Source organism: Bidens hawaiensis, unplaced genomic scaffold (assembly GCF_021521415.1).
Source record: "Bidens hawaiensis isolate Kalapana, Puna unplaced genomic scaffold, B.hawaiensis_p1.1 tig00006667_1, whole genome shotgun sequence".
In the NCBI taxonomy this organism is placed as follows: Eukaryota; Viridiplantae; Streptophyta; class Magnoliopsida; order Asterales; family Asteraceae; genus Bidens; species Bidens hawaiensis.
The window spans coordinates 356513-374119 of record NW_027491452.1 but is presented as its reverse complement, the minus strand read 5'-3'; the positions used below and the strand labels follow the sequence as shown (position 1 = coordinate 374119).

Genomic DNA, 17607 nt, shown 5'->3' with positions numbered 1-17607 from the left:
ATATGTTTCGGCTCATGGGTATCATCCATATGATACGATTTACTTTATTGGCTTGCATACTTGCATCGAATCATTTTACATCATGACATATTATATTTTTTTTATTGTTATAAATAAATTGTCACTTAATTATTATTAATCTTTTACTTAATTAGAGATAATATTTTACTTGAGCCTTTTTTCCGTACTGGGCATTCGGCGAACTTTGTAAATCTTTTTCATACCAAGTTCGCAGGTTACTCTGGATGGGGTGTGAAGAGAGAGAAAGGAAAAAGAATTGAGCTCTAGGATCTAAATAAAAAATGCTAGCCACTTTTGTAGCATACTCTAGTTCAGCTAGATTCGGCAATTGTATAATATGTAATAAATAATTAACCCTAGGGCTCTATACTTTTGATATTTAATAGTGGAATGATGTCTTATGTTTTGAATACTATGATTAGTGACACGTCATCCCTCTGTGGGGTGGGGTGTTACAGTTATGGTATCAGAGCATAGGCTCTTTCCTGCAGAAAACTTAAACATTAGTAATTAGGTAACGTGAGGATTGGGTAGAAAACTTAAGCATAGGCTCTTTTCTGGTTTTGTCTCAATTGTCACAACAAAACTATATGAGATTGCGATCGCCAACAAACCATCAGGACATGCCTACTAGCGAAAAGGGGGTAGTCTTCACTAAGACTGTTGTCTCTCCCGCTATATAAGTGCTTCAATGTCACATCGTTTTCTTATAATACCATCGATCCAATATATATGCATATGCCAGTACGTATGTGCACAATCAAATCATGCATGCCTACCACATTAACCTTTTTACGATTCATTGACCAACAACTTACTAGCTTTAATTTGAGCATTTCTTCATCTCTTGATTAAATTTCAACTTTAAGAACTAACCAATTAATACACATTCAGTCCTTTATGTTGATTAAAAATCACAAAGCCCATATAAACCTACTTTATTAACAAATATTTCACAAAACACGATGTATCAAATATATATGTGTACTTCGACATTTTGCGCTAACCCATTATACACTACACCAATACGAGGAGATAACTTGCGTGAACCCACGGCAACGCACAAGCACATTTTCTAGTACTAATACTAATAAACAAATAATTAAAATAAACACACAATTAAGCATCTCAAGTTTATTATAAGGTACAACCTTTTAGCACAAGTTACTACTCTCAACCCGTATATTTTGGGTTTACAATTTGGAAAGTTTCATGATTCCAATGGAGGAGAGGATCGGGAAATATTTGGCGAACAGTAATGAAAATTTCCGGTACCAAGGGAGACGGGTCAGTTCTCCCGGCCTTCCACCTAGAGATGAGATTGGTACTGTACCGGTACTAATACCGAAGTACCGATATCGAATTTGAGAAAAAATGACTACTGAATATCGTACCTAATATATCGGTTCGGTATCGACACGGTACCGATATTTCAATAATTTACTGCTTTAGCATTTTATCTTTCTTCAGTAAAATCCAAACTAGCGTTTTATTTCTTTTTGCAACACAAAGTAAAACCAGTTTTAGATGTATTATGTGGGGCAAAACTTCCCATTTTTATTACTTATTGATTATTGTTTAATTTATTGAATTTTTTTGTGTTGTTGTGATAAAAACAAAATTTACAAAGTGGCAACACTTTTATAAATCTCTTTAGATTGTTCTTTCATCTTTGAGATAGCTGGTGTTTTGAAATCTTGAATGATAATGCTTAACTGTGTAATTCATTGCTTTAAAAAAAACTAAGATTTGAAATATTAATTACGAGTGAAATATAGATAATTAGATACTCTGATTAAAATTCCTTTAAAATAGGTTAATACAATTAGTGATACTTTTTAAAATTCAATTAAGGATCCTTAAAAAATCTCTAAATATATCTTATATAAATTCGGTACCAATACCGATTTTTAATGCAAAGTACCGATACCGCTTTTTACCAATACCGAATTTAAGAAAAACAAAAACCGATCCGGTACCGCTAATGATCGGACGGTACGATAATGGTACGGTACCGGTACCATATCGGTACGGTATCGGTATTTGGGAAAAAAAGCTCATCCCTACTTCCACCCATACGTCTACACACCCATACGTCTACACGCAAAATGCCTCTAAATCTTAAATTTACAAATAAGGAATATCACTATCGTTATCAGAAACGCACTATTTCATGATTCAAATAAGTTCTAACTAATCGAAAGAAAAAAATGAGACACCTAAAAAAGAGACTTCAATTAAAAAAAAAAAAAAAAAAAAGTGAAGCAAAGGGGTCCTAGTCAGGTAATTGCTTCTCCATATCTATGATCATCTCTAAAATTAAAAAAAAAATCTCTAAACAATCACTCCAATCCATTCTTCATCTCTAAACTCCATCTTCAAACTTTAAGGAAATGGTCTCCAAATTTAGAGCATTCACCCAGCACTCCATTTCCATCTATCCCCCGCCAACCCTACCCTAATCATAAAGCCATCTTCTGAGCTTGGCTTTAGTCTTCTGTTCGAGTCCACCACAAGTGCTCTCAAAATAACCAAGTCCACTGTCGGAGTTTGGTCCACACTTCACCACCACGCGAATTAGCAGCACGCACGAGTGCAAAGAAGTCGTATCGCTGCAAAACCCTTCAATTTGATTCACTTTAATCGTTTCTTCACAAGGTAATCTTTTAATTTCTCCTTGCTATTGTTTCCCTATTTCACTAGGTTAAGTTGTGTAAAGATTTAGAAAATTACTGAACTGATTGTGTTAATTGAACTTCAACCACCAGATTTTTGAAGCTTTTAGCTTGTAGATTGGTTATCTAGTAGAAGTTATATATTAATTTGTTTATTTTGAGCATAGTGAGTTTTGGGTGAAAATAGTTTTATCTTTTGGGTGTTTATAATAAAAAGGTTTAGGTCTCTAGCCTGAATGAAACAGTTATGCAGAGTTTAGAACCCTTTTTACACATCAAAATCCGAATTTATATCATGTGTTCAAAGTTGAGGATTTTGAGTTTTGACAGTTTTTAAGACAAATTAGTTCGGGTCGGAACAGATTAAAGCAAATCATTAATTCACATCAAAACAGGTTCAGGCAAAATCAATTCGGGTCAGTTTAAGCAAAATTAACTCGTGTCAAACGGTTACGTTAGCAGGGTTTTATCTCATGTTAAAATGGCGTGATGAATCTATGGCTAGTTGTTATCTTGAAAAGTCAAAGCCGGTAATCTGCAAATTGTGGAAAATGATGAAATTATTAGAGTCAGTAGTATTTACATTCATATATGTGATGATAACAACATAAACATCTATATTATTAGTATTATTATAACTACATTATCTAAGATTGCTTATTGAAACAACTTTAATGGGCTTATTGGTTTTTGAAATAAGCAAAGATCCCGTAACCGTTACTTGGTAACTGCAGCCTTTCTAACATAAAGATCTCATGTTCGAATTCATGTTCTTCTTGATTTTACTTTTTTTCCACATAAATGTGCATTACATCAAATAGCCACTGTACTATCTCAACAAAGTCATAAAGTGATGCCACAAAGTGATGCCAATAACTCTTGGCATGATGCCACTGTACTATCTGCAACTGATGGCTCTTAGGCTTTTTATTTCAAGCAGCTATTAAAAAAAGCTTGATTTGAAAACTGAATATAAAATCAGTTTAGAGTACAATAATTTGGAAAACGCTTAATTCTTTCTTTCGTTGGCTTGTATAGTAATATTTGCTATTTCAAAACGTGAGTAACTAGAGTTATAAACAATTGGCTTTTACATTTATTTGAATAAGTCATGACTATGTCCCGTATTGACCCATTCGTTTCTTGTAAATGATTATGAATTTGACTTTGTGAAAAGTTAGTAAGTACAAAAGATTGAGAATTAGGCATAAGAACACTAATCGAGTTAACCCGAAACACCCGATTTTTTTAAAAAACCAAACCCGGCCCTATTAACAGTTTAGGTTATTCGGGTTAACCCGATTAATACTTTTTGACCCTGTTTAACCCGACCCTAATTAGCTTATTCGGTTTTGGATCGGGTTAATTGGGTTTAGGCATTTTGGACACCCCTACTTGCAATTACAAATTATGCATTTTTTTAATGCAATTCATCTTTGATATGCTAACATACTCTATTTCATTTGCAGCATATGGCTCCTACATTCTTTCGCAAATTGTTGACATGCTTGTCCTCTGAAGATGAGAGCGATGTTGAACTTAATGAGGATATCGATGGACAGTCATCAAGTTATCGTCATAATCGCAAACGTCGTAAGTTTATTCAACGTGATCGCGTTCAAGGACACGAGCGCCTATTTCTTGATTATTTTGCAGAAGATCCTATATATCCCTCAAATCTATTCCGAAGGAGATTTCGGATGAGGCGCCCTCTATTTCTCCGTATTGTAAATGAGGTAGAGTCTAATGAGCCGTACTTCGTCCAAAAAAGAGACAATGCGGGAAGACTTGGGTTCTCTGCCATACAAAAGATAACCGCAGCATTAAGAATGATGGCGTATGGGGTTACCGGAGATTTTATGGATGAATATATACACATTGGTGAAAGCACCGTAATGGAGAGCCTAAAAAAATTTTATGAATCAATAGTAAGTGTTTTCTCAACTAAATTTCTGCGGCCACCAAACGCCGATGATATTAGTCGATTACTAGTTGCTGGTGAACAACGAGGATACCCCGGGATGATTGGAAGCATCAACTGCATGCATTGGAAGTGGAAAAATTGCCCCTCGGCCTGGAAAGGTATGTACTCTGCCCATATTCGTGAGCCTACTATTATTTTAGAGGCGGTTGCTTCATATGATCTCTGGATATGGCATGCATTTTTTGGTATGCCTGGTTCTCATAATGACATTAATGTGTTAGAGAGGTCATTTATTTTATCGGAACTTGCGCAAGGACGTGCTCCTTCAGTCAATTACACAATCAACGGTCACGATTATACAATGGGATATTACCTTGCGGATGGTATTTATCCTAAGTGGCGCACTTTTGTGAAGACGATTCCATCACCAAGAGGGAATAAGAATAAATATTTTGAAAAAGCACAAGAATCGGTAAGAAAAGACGTCGAGCGAGCATTCAGTGTACTTCAACAAAGATTTGCAATAATTCGAGGACCTTCCCGGATGTTCAAAGTGAGTGAACTAACAACTATAATGAAAGCGTGTGTTATTTTACATAACATGATCATTGAAGATGAGCATGATGATGGTGACAATCTTAACTTCGAGTATGATCAACTTGATGATCTCCCCGAATTGTTGCGTGATCACACAACTGAGTTTACGGAATTCATCGAGCGTAATCTTAATATTAGAGATAGCTCGGCACGTCATCAACTTCAAGAAGACCTAATTGAACATCAATGGCTACTGGATTCTCAACAATAAGCGAAGCCACATTATATTTTATGACTATGTTTCGGCTTTTGGCAAGCAATTAGCTTGTTAGAGTATTGATATAATTATGTTGTTAACTAGTTATTTGATATAATTATAGTTACGTGTTTATTAAATATGAAACTTATGTTTTGTATCTTGTGACTCTCATGTTTTATGCTATTTTTCTTTGTTATGTATTCACAACATAAAAGTTTGTTAACATTGTGATATATGGGTAATTTACAATGTATTAAATTGAATATGTACATGCCGCGTGTGACTTCTAAATTTAATATTGCATACAAGATTTCATATACAAACCAAAAGGCCTTCAAAACGAATTGAATTTCATGTGTTGGATAAACCCGATCTAAATAAGCAATTCTGATTAACCCGAAAATAATAATTAGAAAGTTAAACTTCTATAAAAATATACTAGAAATCAATTTAAAATGAAAATGATAATAAAACAAAATAGTTACTAGTTAAGATTATAAATAAAAGAGAGAGAAATAAATAATAAAAAAAGAATATAAACATAGAAATAAAGAACAGGTTAGAAGAGGTTTTTAAAAAATGGTAGATAAATTTAAGAAATAATGAATTTTTGTTAAATTTTAAAGATGGGAACGAAGAAGCATTGAGAATCCTCACTGCTCTTAGTTATGCATAACACGCTCTCCAAACAAACAAACTATAATCGTTACGGACATGTCAATCCCCAGTCAGTCCGTCAGTCAGTCACACACATCCACCACAATATGCCGTCTCCACCGCCAGCCACCACCACCACCTACACCACCATTCCGATCTCCGGCACCGACGTCATTTTCCGGTCCTTCCAAAACCTCTCCTCCTTCTTGTCCCTCCTCCGTCCATGGCCGGAATTCATCGCCTCATTCGACCGCCCGGACTCCCTCCACCACGCCGCCACCAGACTCCGCCTCAATTCCAAATACTTCTCCGTCAACTACGCCCTCATCGTCACCGCCTGCTCCGCCGTCTCCTTAATCGGAGATCCCAGGGCTCTGTTAATATTTGGTTCAGTGCTCATGTTGTGGCTGGCGCTTTACTTCTTCCGTGAAGATCCGATGGTTGTGTGGGGGTATCACGTTCACGATCACCTCGTGACGGTTGTGCTTGTGTTGATTACTGGAATTGCGGTGTGGAATTTAGGTTTCGTTGGTAATTTGGCTATTGGAATGGTGGCTGGGGTTTTGGTGGCTGGGGTTCATGGGGTGTTTAGAAACCCTAGGGGAATTTACCTTGATGAAGTTGATGCTGAATCTGAAGGATTGATCTCACCGACATCGGTTTCGCCTTCATCTAGGGTTTATCATTTGTCCACCTGATATTCTTATTATGAATACTGATATTATTTCTACTGACCCGCCTTTTTTTTTTTATAGTGTTTTGTGTGGTAGTGTAATTCAATTGATTGATTTTGGATTGTCGTGAGGTTTTAATTTGTAAAGTGTGACTTGGATTGATTTTCATGTGTTGTTATATTTTGTCAATTTGATCATATTTCTACATTGTTTTTAAGGGCTAGATGTTTGTGTTGATCATGCTGTTTTCTTTATCTTTTATTCAGTGAACTCAAATCCATTCAATGAATCTGAATTCTTGGAAATATGTTCCAGACTTCCAGTTAACCTGGACTCCATTACTCCAGTTCTAATATTGACTCATTAATGTCATATGACATCATACACGTCGTATGACAGGCAAAAAATGGTCATATGAGCCCGTATTACTTTGTGTTAGTATGACAAATGGGGTGCAAACGAGCCGACCCCAAGCTCGATCAGGATCGAACTCGGCTTTTTTAACATACACTGAGCTCGAGCTCGGCTCATGAGTAATTTTTGCAAGCTCGAGTTTGGCTTGGGCTTGACTCGTTTACTATTTATTAATTAATTTAATATAATAACATAATATATTATTCAGTTATTTTTCATAACATTTTATATATAAATTAAATATATATATATATATATTAAATAATATAAAAATTATATAAATGATAGGCTCGTTTAGGCTTGCGAGCCGGCTCAAGCTCGGGCTCAAACTTGTTTATAAATGACTTCGTTTTCTAGAGCTCGGGATCGGGCTCGTTTAAGCTCGGCTCGATCGAGCTTTTTCACGAGCCGACATCAAATAGCTCGCGAGTAGGTTGGCTCGTTTGTGTTGCGAGGTCATACAACCCATATAAACATTATGGCCGTATACATCTGTCAGTTTAGTGGTTGTGTGGTTACTGGCTAGTATATGTGATTACAGTGGCCCAGCCCTTGGTGGCATCTTTTCATTCACTAAAGAAAAATCAAACCCTTTTAGGATATGATTCTTCAATCTTGTTTCAAAATTTGTACATGCTGATCAAATGTAATAGATAAAGTGATCAAACCTACCACAAGTTGACCAGAACAATGGTAAAAAAAAAAAGAAAAAAAAACTTGGATTAGATAGTGGGAAAACTGATCGCATGATTGATGATCAAAAACTAATCTTGACTAATATCTTACTCCTCATTCTAACCAACTTTGCTAATGTTTCTTGAGCCGCCAAAGTTTGAGCATGATTATGACCCAACATAACGGTCCTGATACTAATACACGTCCTGCACAACTCTTCACCACTATCAAAACAGCCACCCCGTAACAACAGTTTAGCACGAGTTTCCAATAATATAGCCTTCAAAAGTGTCACATCTTGCCATACATATTCATCAATTCTTTGATGTGAATTCATCTTCTTCTTCCAACAAAGTGGCCCATGACACCAATCTTGTGTTTGGGTAACAAATGATTTCTCAACTTCTTCAAGAACATTTGTGCAAACTTTTAGCAACTCCAAAGATGAATTACATCTTGAAAACGTGGTAAATGCTTTTATCGCTAACGGTAGTGCGGTTTTCTTGATGAAAAGAACCATATCATGGGCTTTTAGTTGGATCAATGGCGGGTCGGTTTTGTACCCGAATACTAGAAAAGCAGCAGCCCAAAGATGGTCCGAGATCAAACCTGGGTTTCCTGTTTTTCTTATGCCTTGAATGGTTGCTTTTGCGGAGTGTAAACCGCCTTTTAGCTTTGCAAACATTTGCGTTATCGGGTGGAACACGATATAGCATCCGGGATGTCGGTTTGCTCGTTTAACGAGTCCTAATTTGACCAACACAAGGGCTGCATCCTCTTCATTTTTAGAAGTTTGACTTTCAAGTAACCCAGAACAACAAAAGAAAGCCATGTGTGCACACTTGGCCCATTGTTTGAACCGGTTGGTGGGACCCGCTATGTTGGTTGCAGCAGCGGCTAGTAAATTCGATGGAATGGGCAGTGGTGCAAACCATCCCCCGACTAGAAGCATCTTCGAGGCAAGAGCGTTTCTAGCCCCGTTGCTTTGCAAAATAGTTATGCAAAAGATCAAAACTTTGAGTAAAAACCTATTTTTTCCCCAAAATCTTTCATCAAAGTGATCAAAATGAGAAGAAACTTCGTCTAATCGAATATTATTTATGGCTTCAAAGAGGGTCGATGGTGCAACTGCAAGTTCAGAAAGCAGTGATCCAATTACCGACGACCCAAAGCTCGATCTCTCCAATTTCTCATCAAATTTGGTCAAAAAGTCAACTTCTTGATCCGGGTATGCTTTCTTTCGCCTTCCCTTTATTAACAAGATTGCGTCTTTTAGCGGTAACGGTTGAAGTTGCATTGTGTCAAAGCTCATAACTTTTGTAAGTCTTGTTGTGATGATAACATGTGATCCACCTGTGTTTCTTGGTATCAAATCATGTAAATCTTTACCTTCCCACCAATCTTTTTCAGTTTCAATATTATCGATTACTATTAAATACGGCATATCGCGAAATAATTCCTGTTTTACCCTTTTGAAAGCTTCCGTTTCTTGCTCATCAAAGGTTCTTATCCTCCCTCTTTCTTTCTCTTCATCTGCACTCACATCTAATCCTAGATTTATGGATAAATTTAATATATTTTGTCTAAAATACCTTGATTCTCCACCTACCCATAAAACCATTTTGTATCTTTGAGAATATTTATGTGCAAACTCTAATGCAAGCTCTGTTTTCCCTATTCCCGGACCTCCATTTATGCACACAATGCTGCTTCCAAAACCCTTTGTTTTCTTGCACACTGATCTTTTTAATGAGTTTGATTCGACCCAAGTGCTTAAATTTGGTTCTCTGCACTTTCCAACTTCTAAATTTATAAAGTTTCCATTTTTACCCCTGCCAACTTCATTTTCTTGTTCTGCAACCCCTTCTGATCTGTTTTCAAACTCGGGACTCCCGAAAAGTGCCATTTCGATTTCGGCTAGCTCGGTTTCTCGACCGACAAAGAATCGGTTTCTTGGAAACGGGATTTCATCGACAGCTTCGGTGTCTCTTTCGGCTACACTCATTCTTCCAAGTTTGCCCTTCAATATCCCGGCTGTTCTTGACACACATAACCGCCAGTTAACTTCATTTGCTTCCAGTTTAAACTCGTGTGACTTCATTAACCCTTCGATTGCTTCTTTGCATTCTTTTCGGCCTGAATTCTGAGCCAGAAGATTCACAACTTCCTTTGAATCGGTATCGAAGAATAATGGGACCAGATTCTTTTTTTGTGCAAAGAATCTGATCTCTTCTAGACTTAGATAACTTAGCAGGCTGTCTTTGGTTATCACCACAACCCCGAATGTGACCGAACAAATTACTCGGTCAGCAACCTCGTGTGACTGAGAATCGGAGTATTTTGCTCGGTCAGCAACAAAACAGGCAATGCCTTGAAGCTCTAGCTCCGATTTAAGCCATTTGCAAAACCGAATCAAATTCGGGGTATGCCCGTGGTATCCTATGTAAACATCACAGCTTCTTAGTTTTGCATTCACAGGTGAAACAGACCCTTTCTGGAATGAAACCTGAGGGACCGGGAATGAGAACGAGACACGCGGTGCAGGTGCTGTGGCGTTGTTAACTATTTTGAGCTCAGAAAAGTCGTATCTTTCGGACGGCGGCGTGTGGGAAGTGCTCGGGATGTCGTCGGAGCCGTAGTAGGATAGAGGGGTGGATGTGGTGGCGGTGGCGGTGTCGTTTTCTTCGTGTTGGTTCCCGGTGGCTCGGGGAGATATATAAGGGGACTGCAGGGCGGAGACGAAAGCGGAAGACGGCGGTGATGGAGAGTTATACGGTGACGAAGAAATCGATGTCGCCGGAACAATGTTGTATGTTTTGATGGTGAGGTTTGTGGTGGCTGACGGTGGTGCTTCTTGATTCATACTATACAATATTATATAGTAGGAATGAGATGGGTATGTACCAGTAGTTAGAAAAAAAATGTAAAGATGGGACTTTTATTTAAGAAACACAGTCAAATGATTCAAGAAATCAGCTTTTCTTTAATAAGATTGAAAGTGGGATATGGGAATCATTGAAGTTGATAAAATTTATGCTGACAGAACAGTAAGAAGAAGAATTCAAAAATGGATTTAAATCTGTGGTGGTGATTGTGACTGTGATGAATGCAACAGTAGACTTTATGTGTAATGAAGAATGGCTTGCATACATACATACATACATGTGAAACCACACATCATCTTCTTCCTTTGTGGGCCTCACAGGTCACAAGTACCACCAAACCCCACCATTTTTTAACAGTTTCTGGATATGAGATGATCGTGGTACAACAGTTAAAGCTCAAGGTATAAGGTTTCTTTCTATCAAAACTTAGAGAACATGAACTCAGAGAACACCCTGTTTCTCTTTCAAGAAGATGGGTTAGATCTACAAGGGTTTTGAATATTAAATATTGGTTTGCTTAAGTATAAGCAAAACCATTTTTATTGGGTTACTCAATTTCTTTTTGTTTCATGTGGTGTCTGGTTTAAAGTTTAAGGAAATTACTAAAATAGACAGAGGGGTTTTCCCCAAGATTGGTCAGAAAAGTAATTTTAAAAAGATTAAAGCAAGTTACGAACTTTAATTCATTCTTGATAATAAAATAATATTATTGATTCCTTGGCCTGCCAGACCAGGTTCAGGTCCAGGGTAAATGTTGAAGTTGTGCTCCCCTTTGTCTGACATGTGTGTGATGGCAAAAGTCTTCCTGAACTTAAATAAATATTTGATCTTTTAAGTATGGCGTACTATTAGGTGCTGTTTGTTTTAAGACGAAAACTGTCTGCAATCTGATTTCATCTGATTTAATGTCTGCAATTGAATATGTGGTCTGAAGGTCTGCAATCTGAAAATATAATACTGTTTGTTTTATAAACTGGGTATCGTCTGCATAAGCTGAAAATTAGTTACCTATCATACATATCCAGTAGATAGAAGTCATTTAACGTTTGTAGACTAATAAAATAGTTGGTGGACGGCGGTGGACGGTGGTGGTGGCGGACGGTGGGTGGTGGTGGTGATGGACGGTGATGGTAGTGGGTGGTGGACGGTGTTGGTGACGGATGGTAGTGGTGGTGATGGACGGTGACGGTAGTGGGTGGTGGATGGTGTTGGTGGCGGATGGTAGGTGGTGATGGTGGGTGGTGGCGGCGGACGGTGGGTGGTGGTAGTGGACGATGGTTGTGGCCGACGGGTGGGTGGTGGTGGTGCTAGACGGTGGTGGTGGGTGGTGGATGGTGGTGGTGGTGCTAGACGGTGGTGGTGGGTGGTGGATGGTGGTGCTGGTGGTGGTGGTAGTGGACGGTGGGCGGTGGTGGTGGAGGACGATGTTGGTAGTGGAGGATGGTGGGTGGTGGTGGACGGTGGTGGTGGTGGCGGCGCATGATGGGTGGTGGTGTTGGACATTGGGTGTTGATAGGATGTTAAGAAGTGTAAAGATATGTGAAGAAGTTAAACAATAGCTTCTTTTTTAAGACCATAAAAGCAGTTTGCAATCTTATTTAAAAAAAAAACAAACTGTCTTTAGAAGTTTATATCTGCACGTCCACAGAGATAAGCCTTCTGCAGATGTTTTAAGCAAAAACAAACACAACCTTAATTATGCCATCTCAATCTACCAAATAAGAACCATACCTTACATTTTCCTTCCTATTAGTTTTCTTCCCAAGTCAACTTAAGGGTGGAAAATAAAGGATTAGGAAGAAAATATTAAAATTGTTGCGTTTCATAATTTTTTTTAGAGAGGAAAAAAACGAAAAAAAATGTAGTCGTGTTTCCTAATTTTCATTAACACTATGTTCTCGAGTATACTTATGGAGAGAAAGGAAAGAAAAGTGAGGTTTTTTCTTTCCTTTCTTTTCTTTCATTTTTCCTTTCTCCTCAACTTTCTTTCCTTCCTATTCTTTCCAATTAAGAAAGAAACCAATCTCTTTCATTTTTTTCTTTCCTTTCTTTTCTTTTCTTTCATTTTTCCTTTCTCCTCAACTTTCTTTCCTTCCTATTCTTTCCAATTTAGAAATAAACCAATCTCTTCCATTTTACTTTTTATTTTCCTATTATTTCTTTTCCTTTTCTTTCTTTCTTTAAGTGAATCTCGGAAACACAAGTATTCTTCTTTTCTTTTGTTTTCTTTCTCTCCTTAAATGAATCTTGAGAACACAACCATCTCATTTTTTCTATTTATTTCCTTTTCTTTCATACGTTAAGTATAACTCAGAAACACAGTAAAAATGAAAGGAAATGAAAAAAAAAAAGAAAGGGATAGAGAGAGTAAATGAGGAAACATTTTCCTTCTATATTAGGAGGAATTGTAAGGAAAAAAAAGAAAGGAAAAACAAGTGTAAAAAAAAGAAAAGAATAGAAAGGAAAAGAAAGTCTTTCCTTTCCCTTGTTAAAGAAACTCGAAAACAAAGCACAGGTGAGCTAATATAGATAGAACTTTGATATGTTAAAAATAGAAAAGTTGAATATAATAATAATATGGTCAACTAAAATGGATTCACCTTTTAACTCTTTAACGTGGCTCATTTTGTAGAAAAAAATTTTATTAATATGGTAAAGAAGCAAGTTTCTGTTAAGACTGAAAGAAAGTCATTTTTATTTTAGATTCAACCTTTTGTAAGATGTTAGACACTTTATATTCAACCTTTTTCAAGAGTTTTTACATAATAGTTAATTCTTTTTGTTTGTTGTCCCCCCCACCCCTCTTCGTTTTTTTTCTTTTTCTTTCGCTAGAATGAGCACCGTGAACTATCTGCTTTTCAAAAACATATGCTTGCTTTGAGTGGACTAGGTCAGACAGTATGCTCATTAGATCCAACTATTACACACATGGATCCATTAGATCAACAAAACCAAACCATTGCTTGAGATGAACTAAAGCTTTCTCATATGACTGTTTTATTCAATTCTTCGGTAACTATAATAAACTAGAATTTCTTAACTACACTACATAGAAACCTTGTATTACATCTATGGCAACAGCAAATCACCTATGTGATAGACTATGTGCTAACTGAATTAATGGGCGTTCGTGAATGATGTAATGATTTATTATTATTATTTTTGAATGCCCTATGAATCTTCCTAATGGGTTACTGGTTAAATTTATCGTATCGGAATACACTTGTCTTTCGATCCGGAAAAAACCCTCACCTAAGGCCAACGCCCCTGAACACTCGGTCGAAGGCACGACAGTGCAGTGAGATAAAACCCGTTCAGTTCAAGGATCCAACTAATGAAAGCCACCTAATCGCCTAGTCTCACATCATCACCCTAGTGCCTCTGAAACTAAATGATGTGGGCGAAACTCAATCCTGAGTTACATGGAATACCATGTCTCTTCTTTAATGATTTATATATATAACAATTTTATGGACTTCAATATTTTAAAGTTTAAATGACACTTTTCATATTAATTAAAAGGAATATTAGTATATTATCATACTAATCATTTATATTAATGAAAAGAATATGAAATAACGAGGCTTTTTTAAATTATTGGACACTTTCTCCTTGCTTGTAATTATATAACTTTGTTTAAATTTTATGGGTATGCATAACTTTAAAAGCCTTTAAGTTATTATAGAGCCATTATTCCATTTCCCCGGTACATGCCTCCCATCTTCTTCTCCACTGGTCGATTAATGTTTTGGCCCTTCCTTTCTCATCATCAGCCGTTGTGTACACAACGATGGGAGAGTTTTTAAAGCCCAAAACACCCTCAAAATGTCTTCGGTGGTAAGGGTATGTTGGAGCCCAAAATGCCTTATCTTAGGGGTGTTTGAGATTTCTTATTTTACCTCCTGATAACTTTTTAGAAAAGTTATTAAATCACAACATTGTGATTTATTAAATTATCATTTTACAATATAAATAATCCCAAATAACTTTTAACTTCTTAAAAAATTAATAACTTATAAGTTGGTGAAAATAAGCAATCCTAAACACCCCTTTAGAAGCGTAATAAACGCAAAAGCAATATAAAAAACAAACAATAACATACAACATGGAAAACTAAGGTTGGAAAATGAATTTACGAGCAAATAAAATTGATGTTCAAAGAAAAACAAAGTTGGAAAATGAAGGAATTAAAATATAAAATCTTACTTATAGTTGCATGATTTAAATAGATTTTTTTAAGATCTCCAAACTCCTAAGAATTAATTGACAAAATGTTTCTATCAGCTGAACTTGTGGAGTTTGGAATCATTAAGACAAGAACATAATAGATTATGGATACTTATAATGTGTGTTTCAGTCAGCGAATAGGGGGTGCTAGCCAGCCCTAGCCACGCTGGCCGCATACACCACAACTGGTCCTAGCGAGTCAGGGCACTAATTGTGATGGATGGGGCTAGTGGCAGGATTGAAGTGTTGGTGTGTGGGGAGTGTGTTCTGGTCAACATACCCGTTAGAAGAATAAAAAAAAAAAAAGAAAATAAAGAAAAACAAGCGTACTTGTGCATTTGGTATGCGCTTGGTATCCGTTGCGGGCTACATACAAATTCAGGATGAAGAAGTTGTTCCCCAATGTTTTATTTCATGGGCCTTTTTTTAAACCTATTTCTTAGCTCAATTAAAAATGTATTTCCTGACCCAATTATAAATTCTTTTGTATTTTGCTGGTTTAATGTTTTACTTTTTGTAAATAAAAAAATTATTATATATTATTATTATCTTTTATTATAAAGTTTATCTTTTAATTTTTTGTTTTTGTATTACATTTTCAGAAACAGAAAAAAAAAAGAAAAAAAAACCCTGCTGAAGCCCCCGCTCACCTGAACCACAATAGGCTCAGAGCACCTAAGCAGGGGCTTTATCCAGTGCCCAGTCAACACCTAATCAGTGTCAGGTGAAACAATATTAGAGGATGAAAAGGAGTGACTTCAACCACAACACACAGTCATATTGAAACCATGTTAACTTCGTTGATTGATGCCTCAAGAATTCAAATTTAAATAATCTTGGGGAAAAAAATGGATATTAGATTTTTAAAATCCAAACTTTGTCTCAATGGCCGGTACTTATCCAAACTTTAAAAATATATCGCAATTGTCCTAAGTTTCACTCTATTGGAACGGGGTCTACATAGTGTTTTTAATTATGTGGATGATAACATCAATGATGATGTGGAAATTTTTTTTTTATTAATAAAGAGTGGGCCCCACCACATCACTAACCCACGACCACCTTCAGTAATAGCCGACCACCACCATCTTCACAACCAACTAACCACTATCATCTTCACCACTAGCCAACCACCACCACCTTCACTACCAGCCACCACCACCATCTTGATACATATTTCACCCTTCAAATTACCCAAACATCTAGTTCGAATTCTAAACCCCAAAATTTTGGCCTAATTTTAACCAATAGTTTATCTAACATAACCCTAACAAATAGAGAATACAAACCAATCATTTTGTCGACGATTTTTAGTTCATCCCGAGCCTCTTCAATAAGTTATTCAACAAGACCGTAACCAAGTCGCCTCACAGTGGCCTTCCGAATCCCCAGTCTTTTTCCTCTTCACATACTCTCAATTGATGGTGCGTAAAGCTCATGACCCCTTCACTGTAACACCCAGACTAAAAGCGGATTAAATATCGGGGCGCAGATGATTGTTCATAACACATGAAACTACTAAAAGTTGTAGTATATTTATATAACCATATTCGAAAAAGCCACACATTTTTCAAATAATCCAACACACCAAAACAAAACAAAACAAAACATGAAATAATATTGTTTATTTAATAGCCTAAGTTCATGGTGGTACTACGTGAAACTTCAACTTGAATAGATCATCATACTGACATACTTGCATCATGCACAAATGAATATGACAACTAAAAGTAGTTGATGAGCATTCATGTTTGATAAATAGATAATAGTTAGAAAAAAATTGCAATCTAACATGTTATATGCAAATTCAAAGCACGTATGTTTAACCATAAATGTGTGTGATCAAACCTTAGATGATATTTACATGATGTGTACGAAAGCGTATATGAAATGTTACTTGGTTTCCACATAAGATTGGCGTAAGTTTAATAAAATGATTTCTACTAAGACTAAACCACACACAAATAAGCAGGTGTACATATTGCAAATGTAGAATAGAGGTAAGAACAAAGTATCGATCCAAGGACACTGAATATTTTCAATACTAAATATTTATAACTAAATTAACAGAAAGTAATAATCATTACATGTTGTTTTTAAACTAAGGTTTGCTTTTAAATTAAAATAAAGTAAAGCAAGGAAATAAACTTTGGATGAAAAAATCAATATATAAAGATTACCATCTTAATCAAGAATCCACCTAACTGTTTCTGATAATCAATCATAAGAATATGTGATAAACTTGCTTTAGGAATAAGATAGAATAATCCCTCATTTATGAGTGAATGACCCTATGACAATTAAGAAACTAGCATGCTTATACTTCATGTTTACCACGAAAATATCAATTTAAGTAAGCAAGCAGTTTTCGTAAAGTATATAAATATTAGGGTTAGCTTCGATTTCTCAAATACTAATTCTTGGACTATAGTTTATCCACACAACCCCCTTTTGTTACTTAAAGTAGGTTATAATTACACATTCTTTTAACATATGATTTCTTTAACTAGTATGACAACTTAATCAATATTACTTAACAATTTTATTTTAGAATTACCAAAATTAGAGAAATTGATCATACAAGTATTGAATCTTTTCAAAATTCATGTAAGGGAATATTTTTCGTATAAAATATCAAGATTTTCTTTTTACCATTTAT

General features: G+C 36.1%; 2 protein-coding genes across 2 annotated transcripts; one reads left to right on the top strand and one right to left on the bottom strand.

Moving 5' to 3' along the window:
* Positions 1–6179: 6179 nt before the first annotated feature.
* On the top strand, positions 6180–6771 carry LOC143633289 (PRA1 family protein G2-like). Its single transcript, XM_077101619.1, has one exon. The coding sequence runs from the start codon at positions 6181–6183 to the stop codon at positions 6769–6771; it is 591 nt and encodes a 196-aa protein (XP_076957734.1). The 5' UTR covers position 6180.
* Positions 6772–7918: 1147 nt separating this feature from the next.
* Positions 7919–10699, bottom strand: LOC143633298 (uncharacterized). Its single transcript, XM_077101624.1, has one exon. It carries the CDS (start codon positions 10697–10699, stop codon positions 7919–7921), a length of 2781 nt encoding a protein of 926 aa, XP_076957739.1.
* Between the last annotated feature and the right edge of the window lie 6908 nt (positions 10700–17607).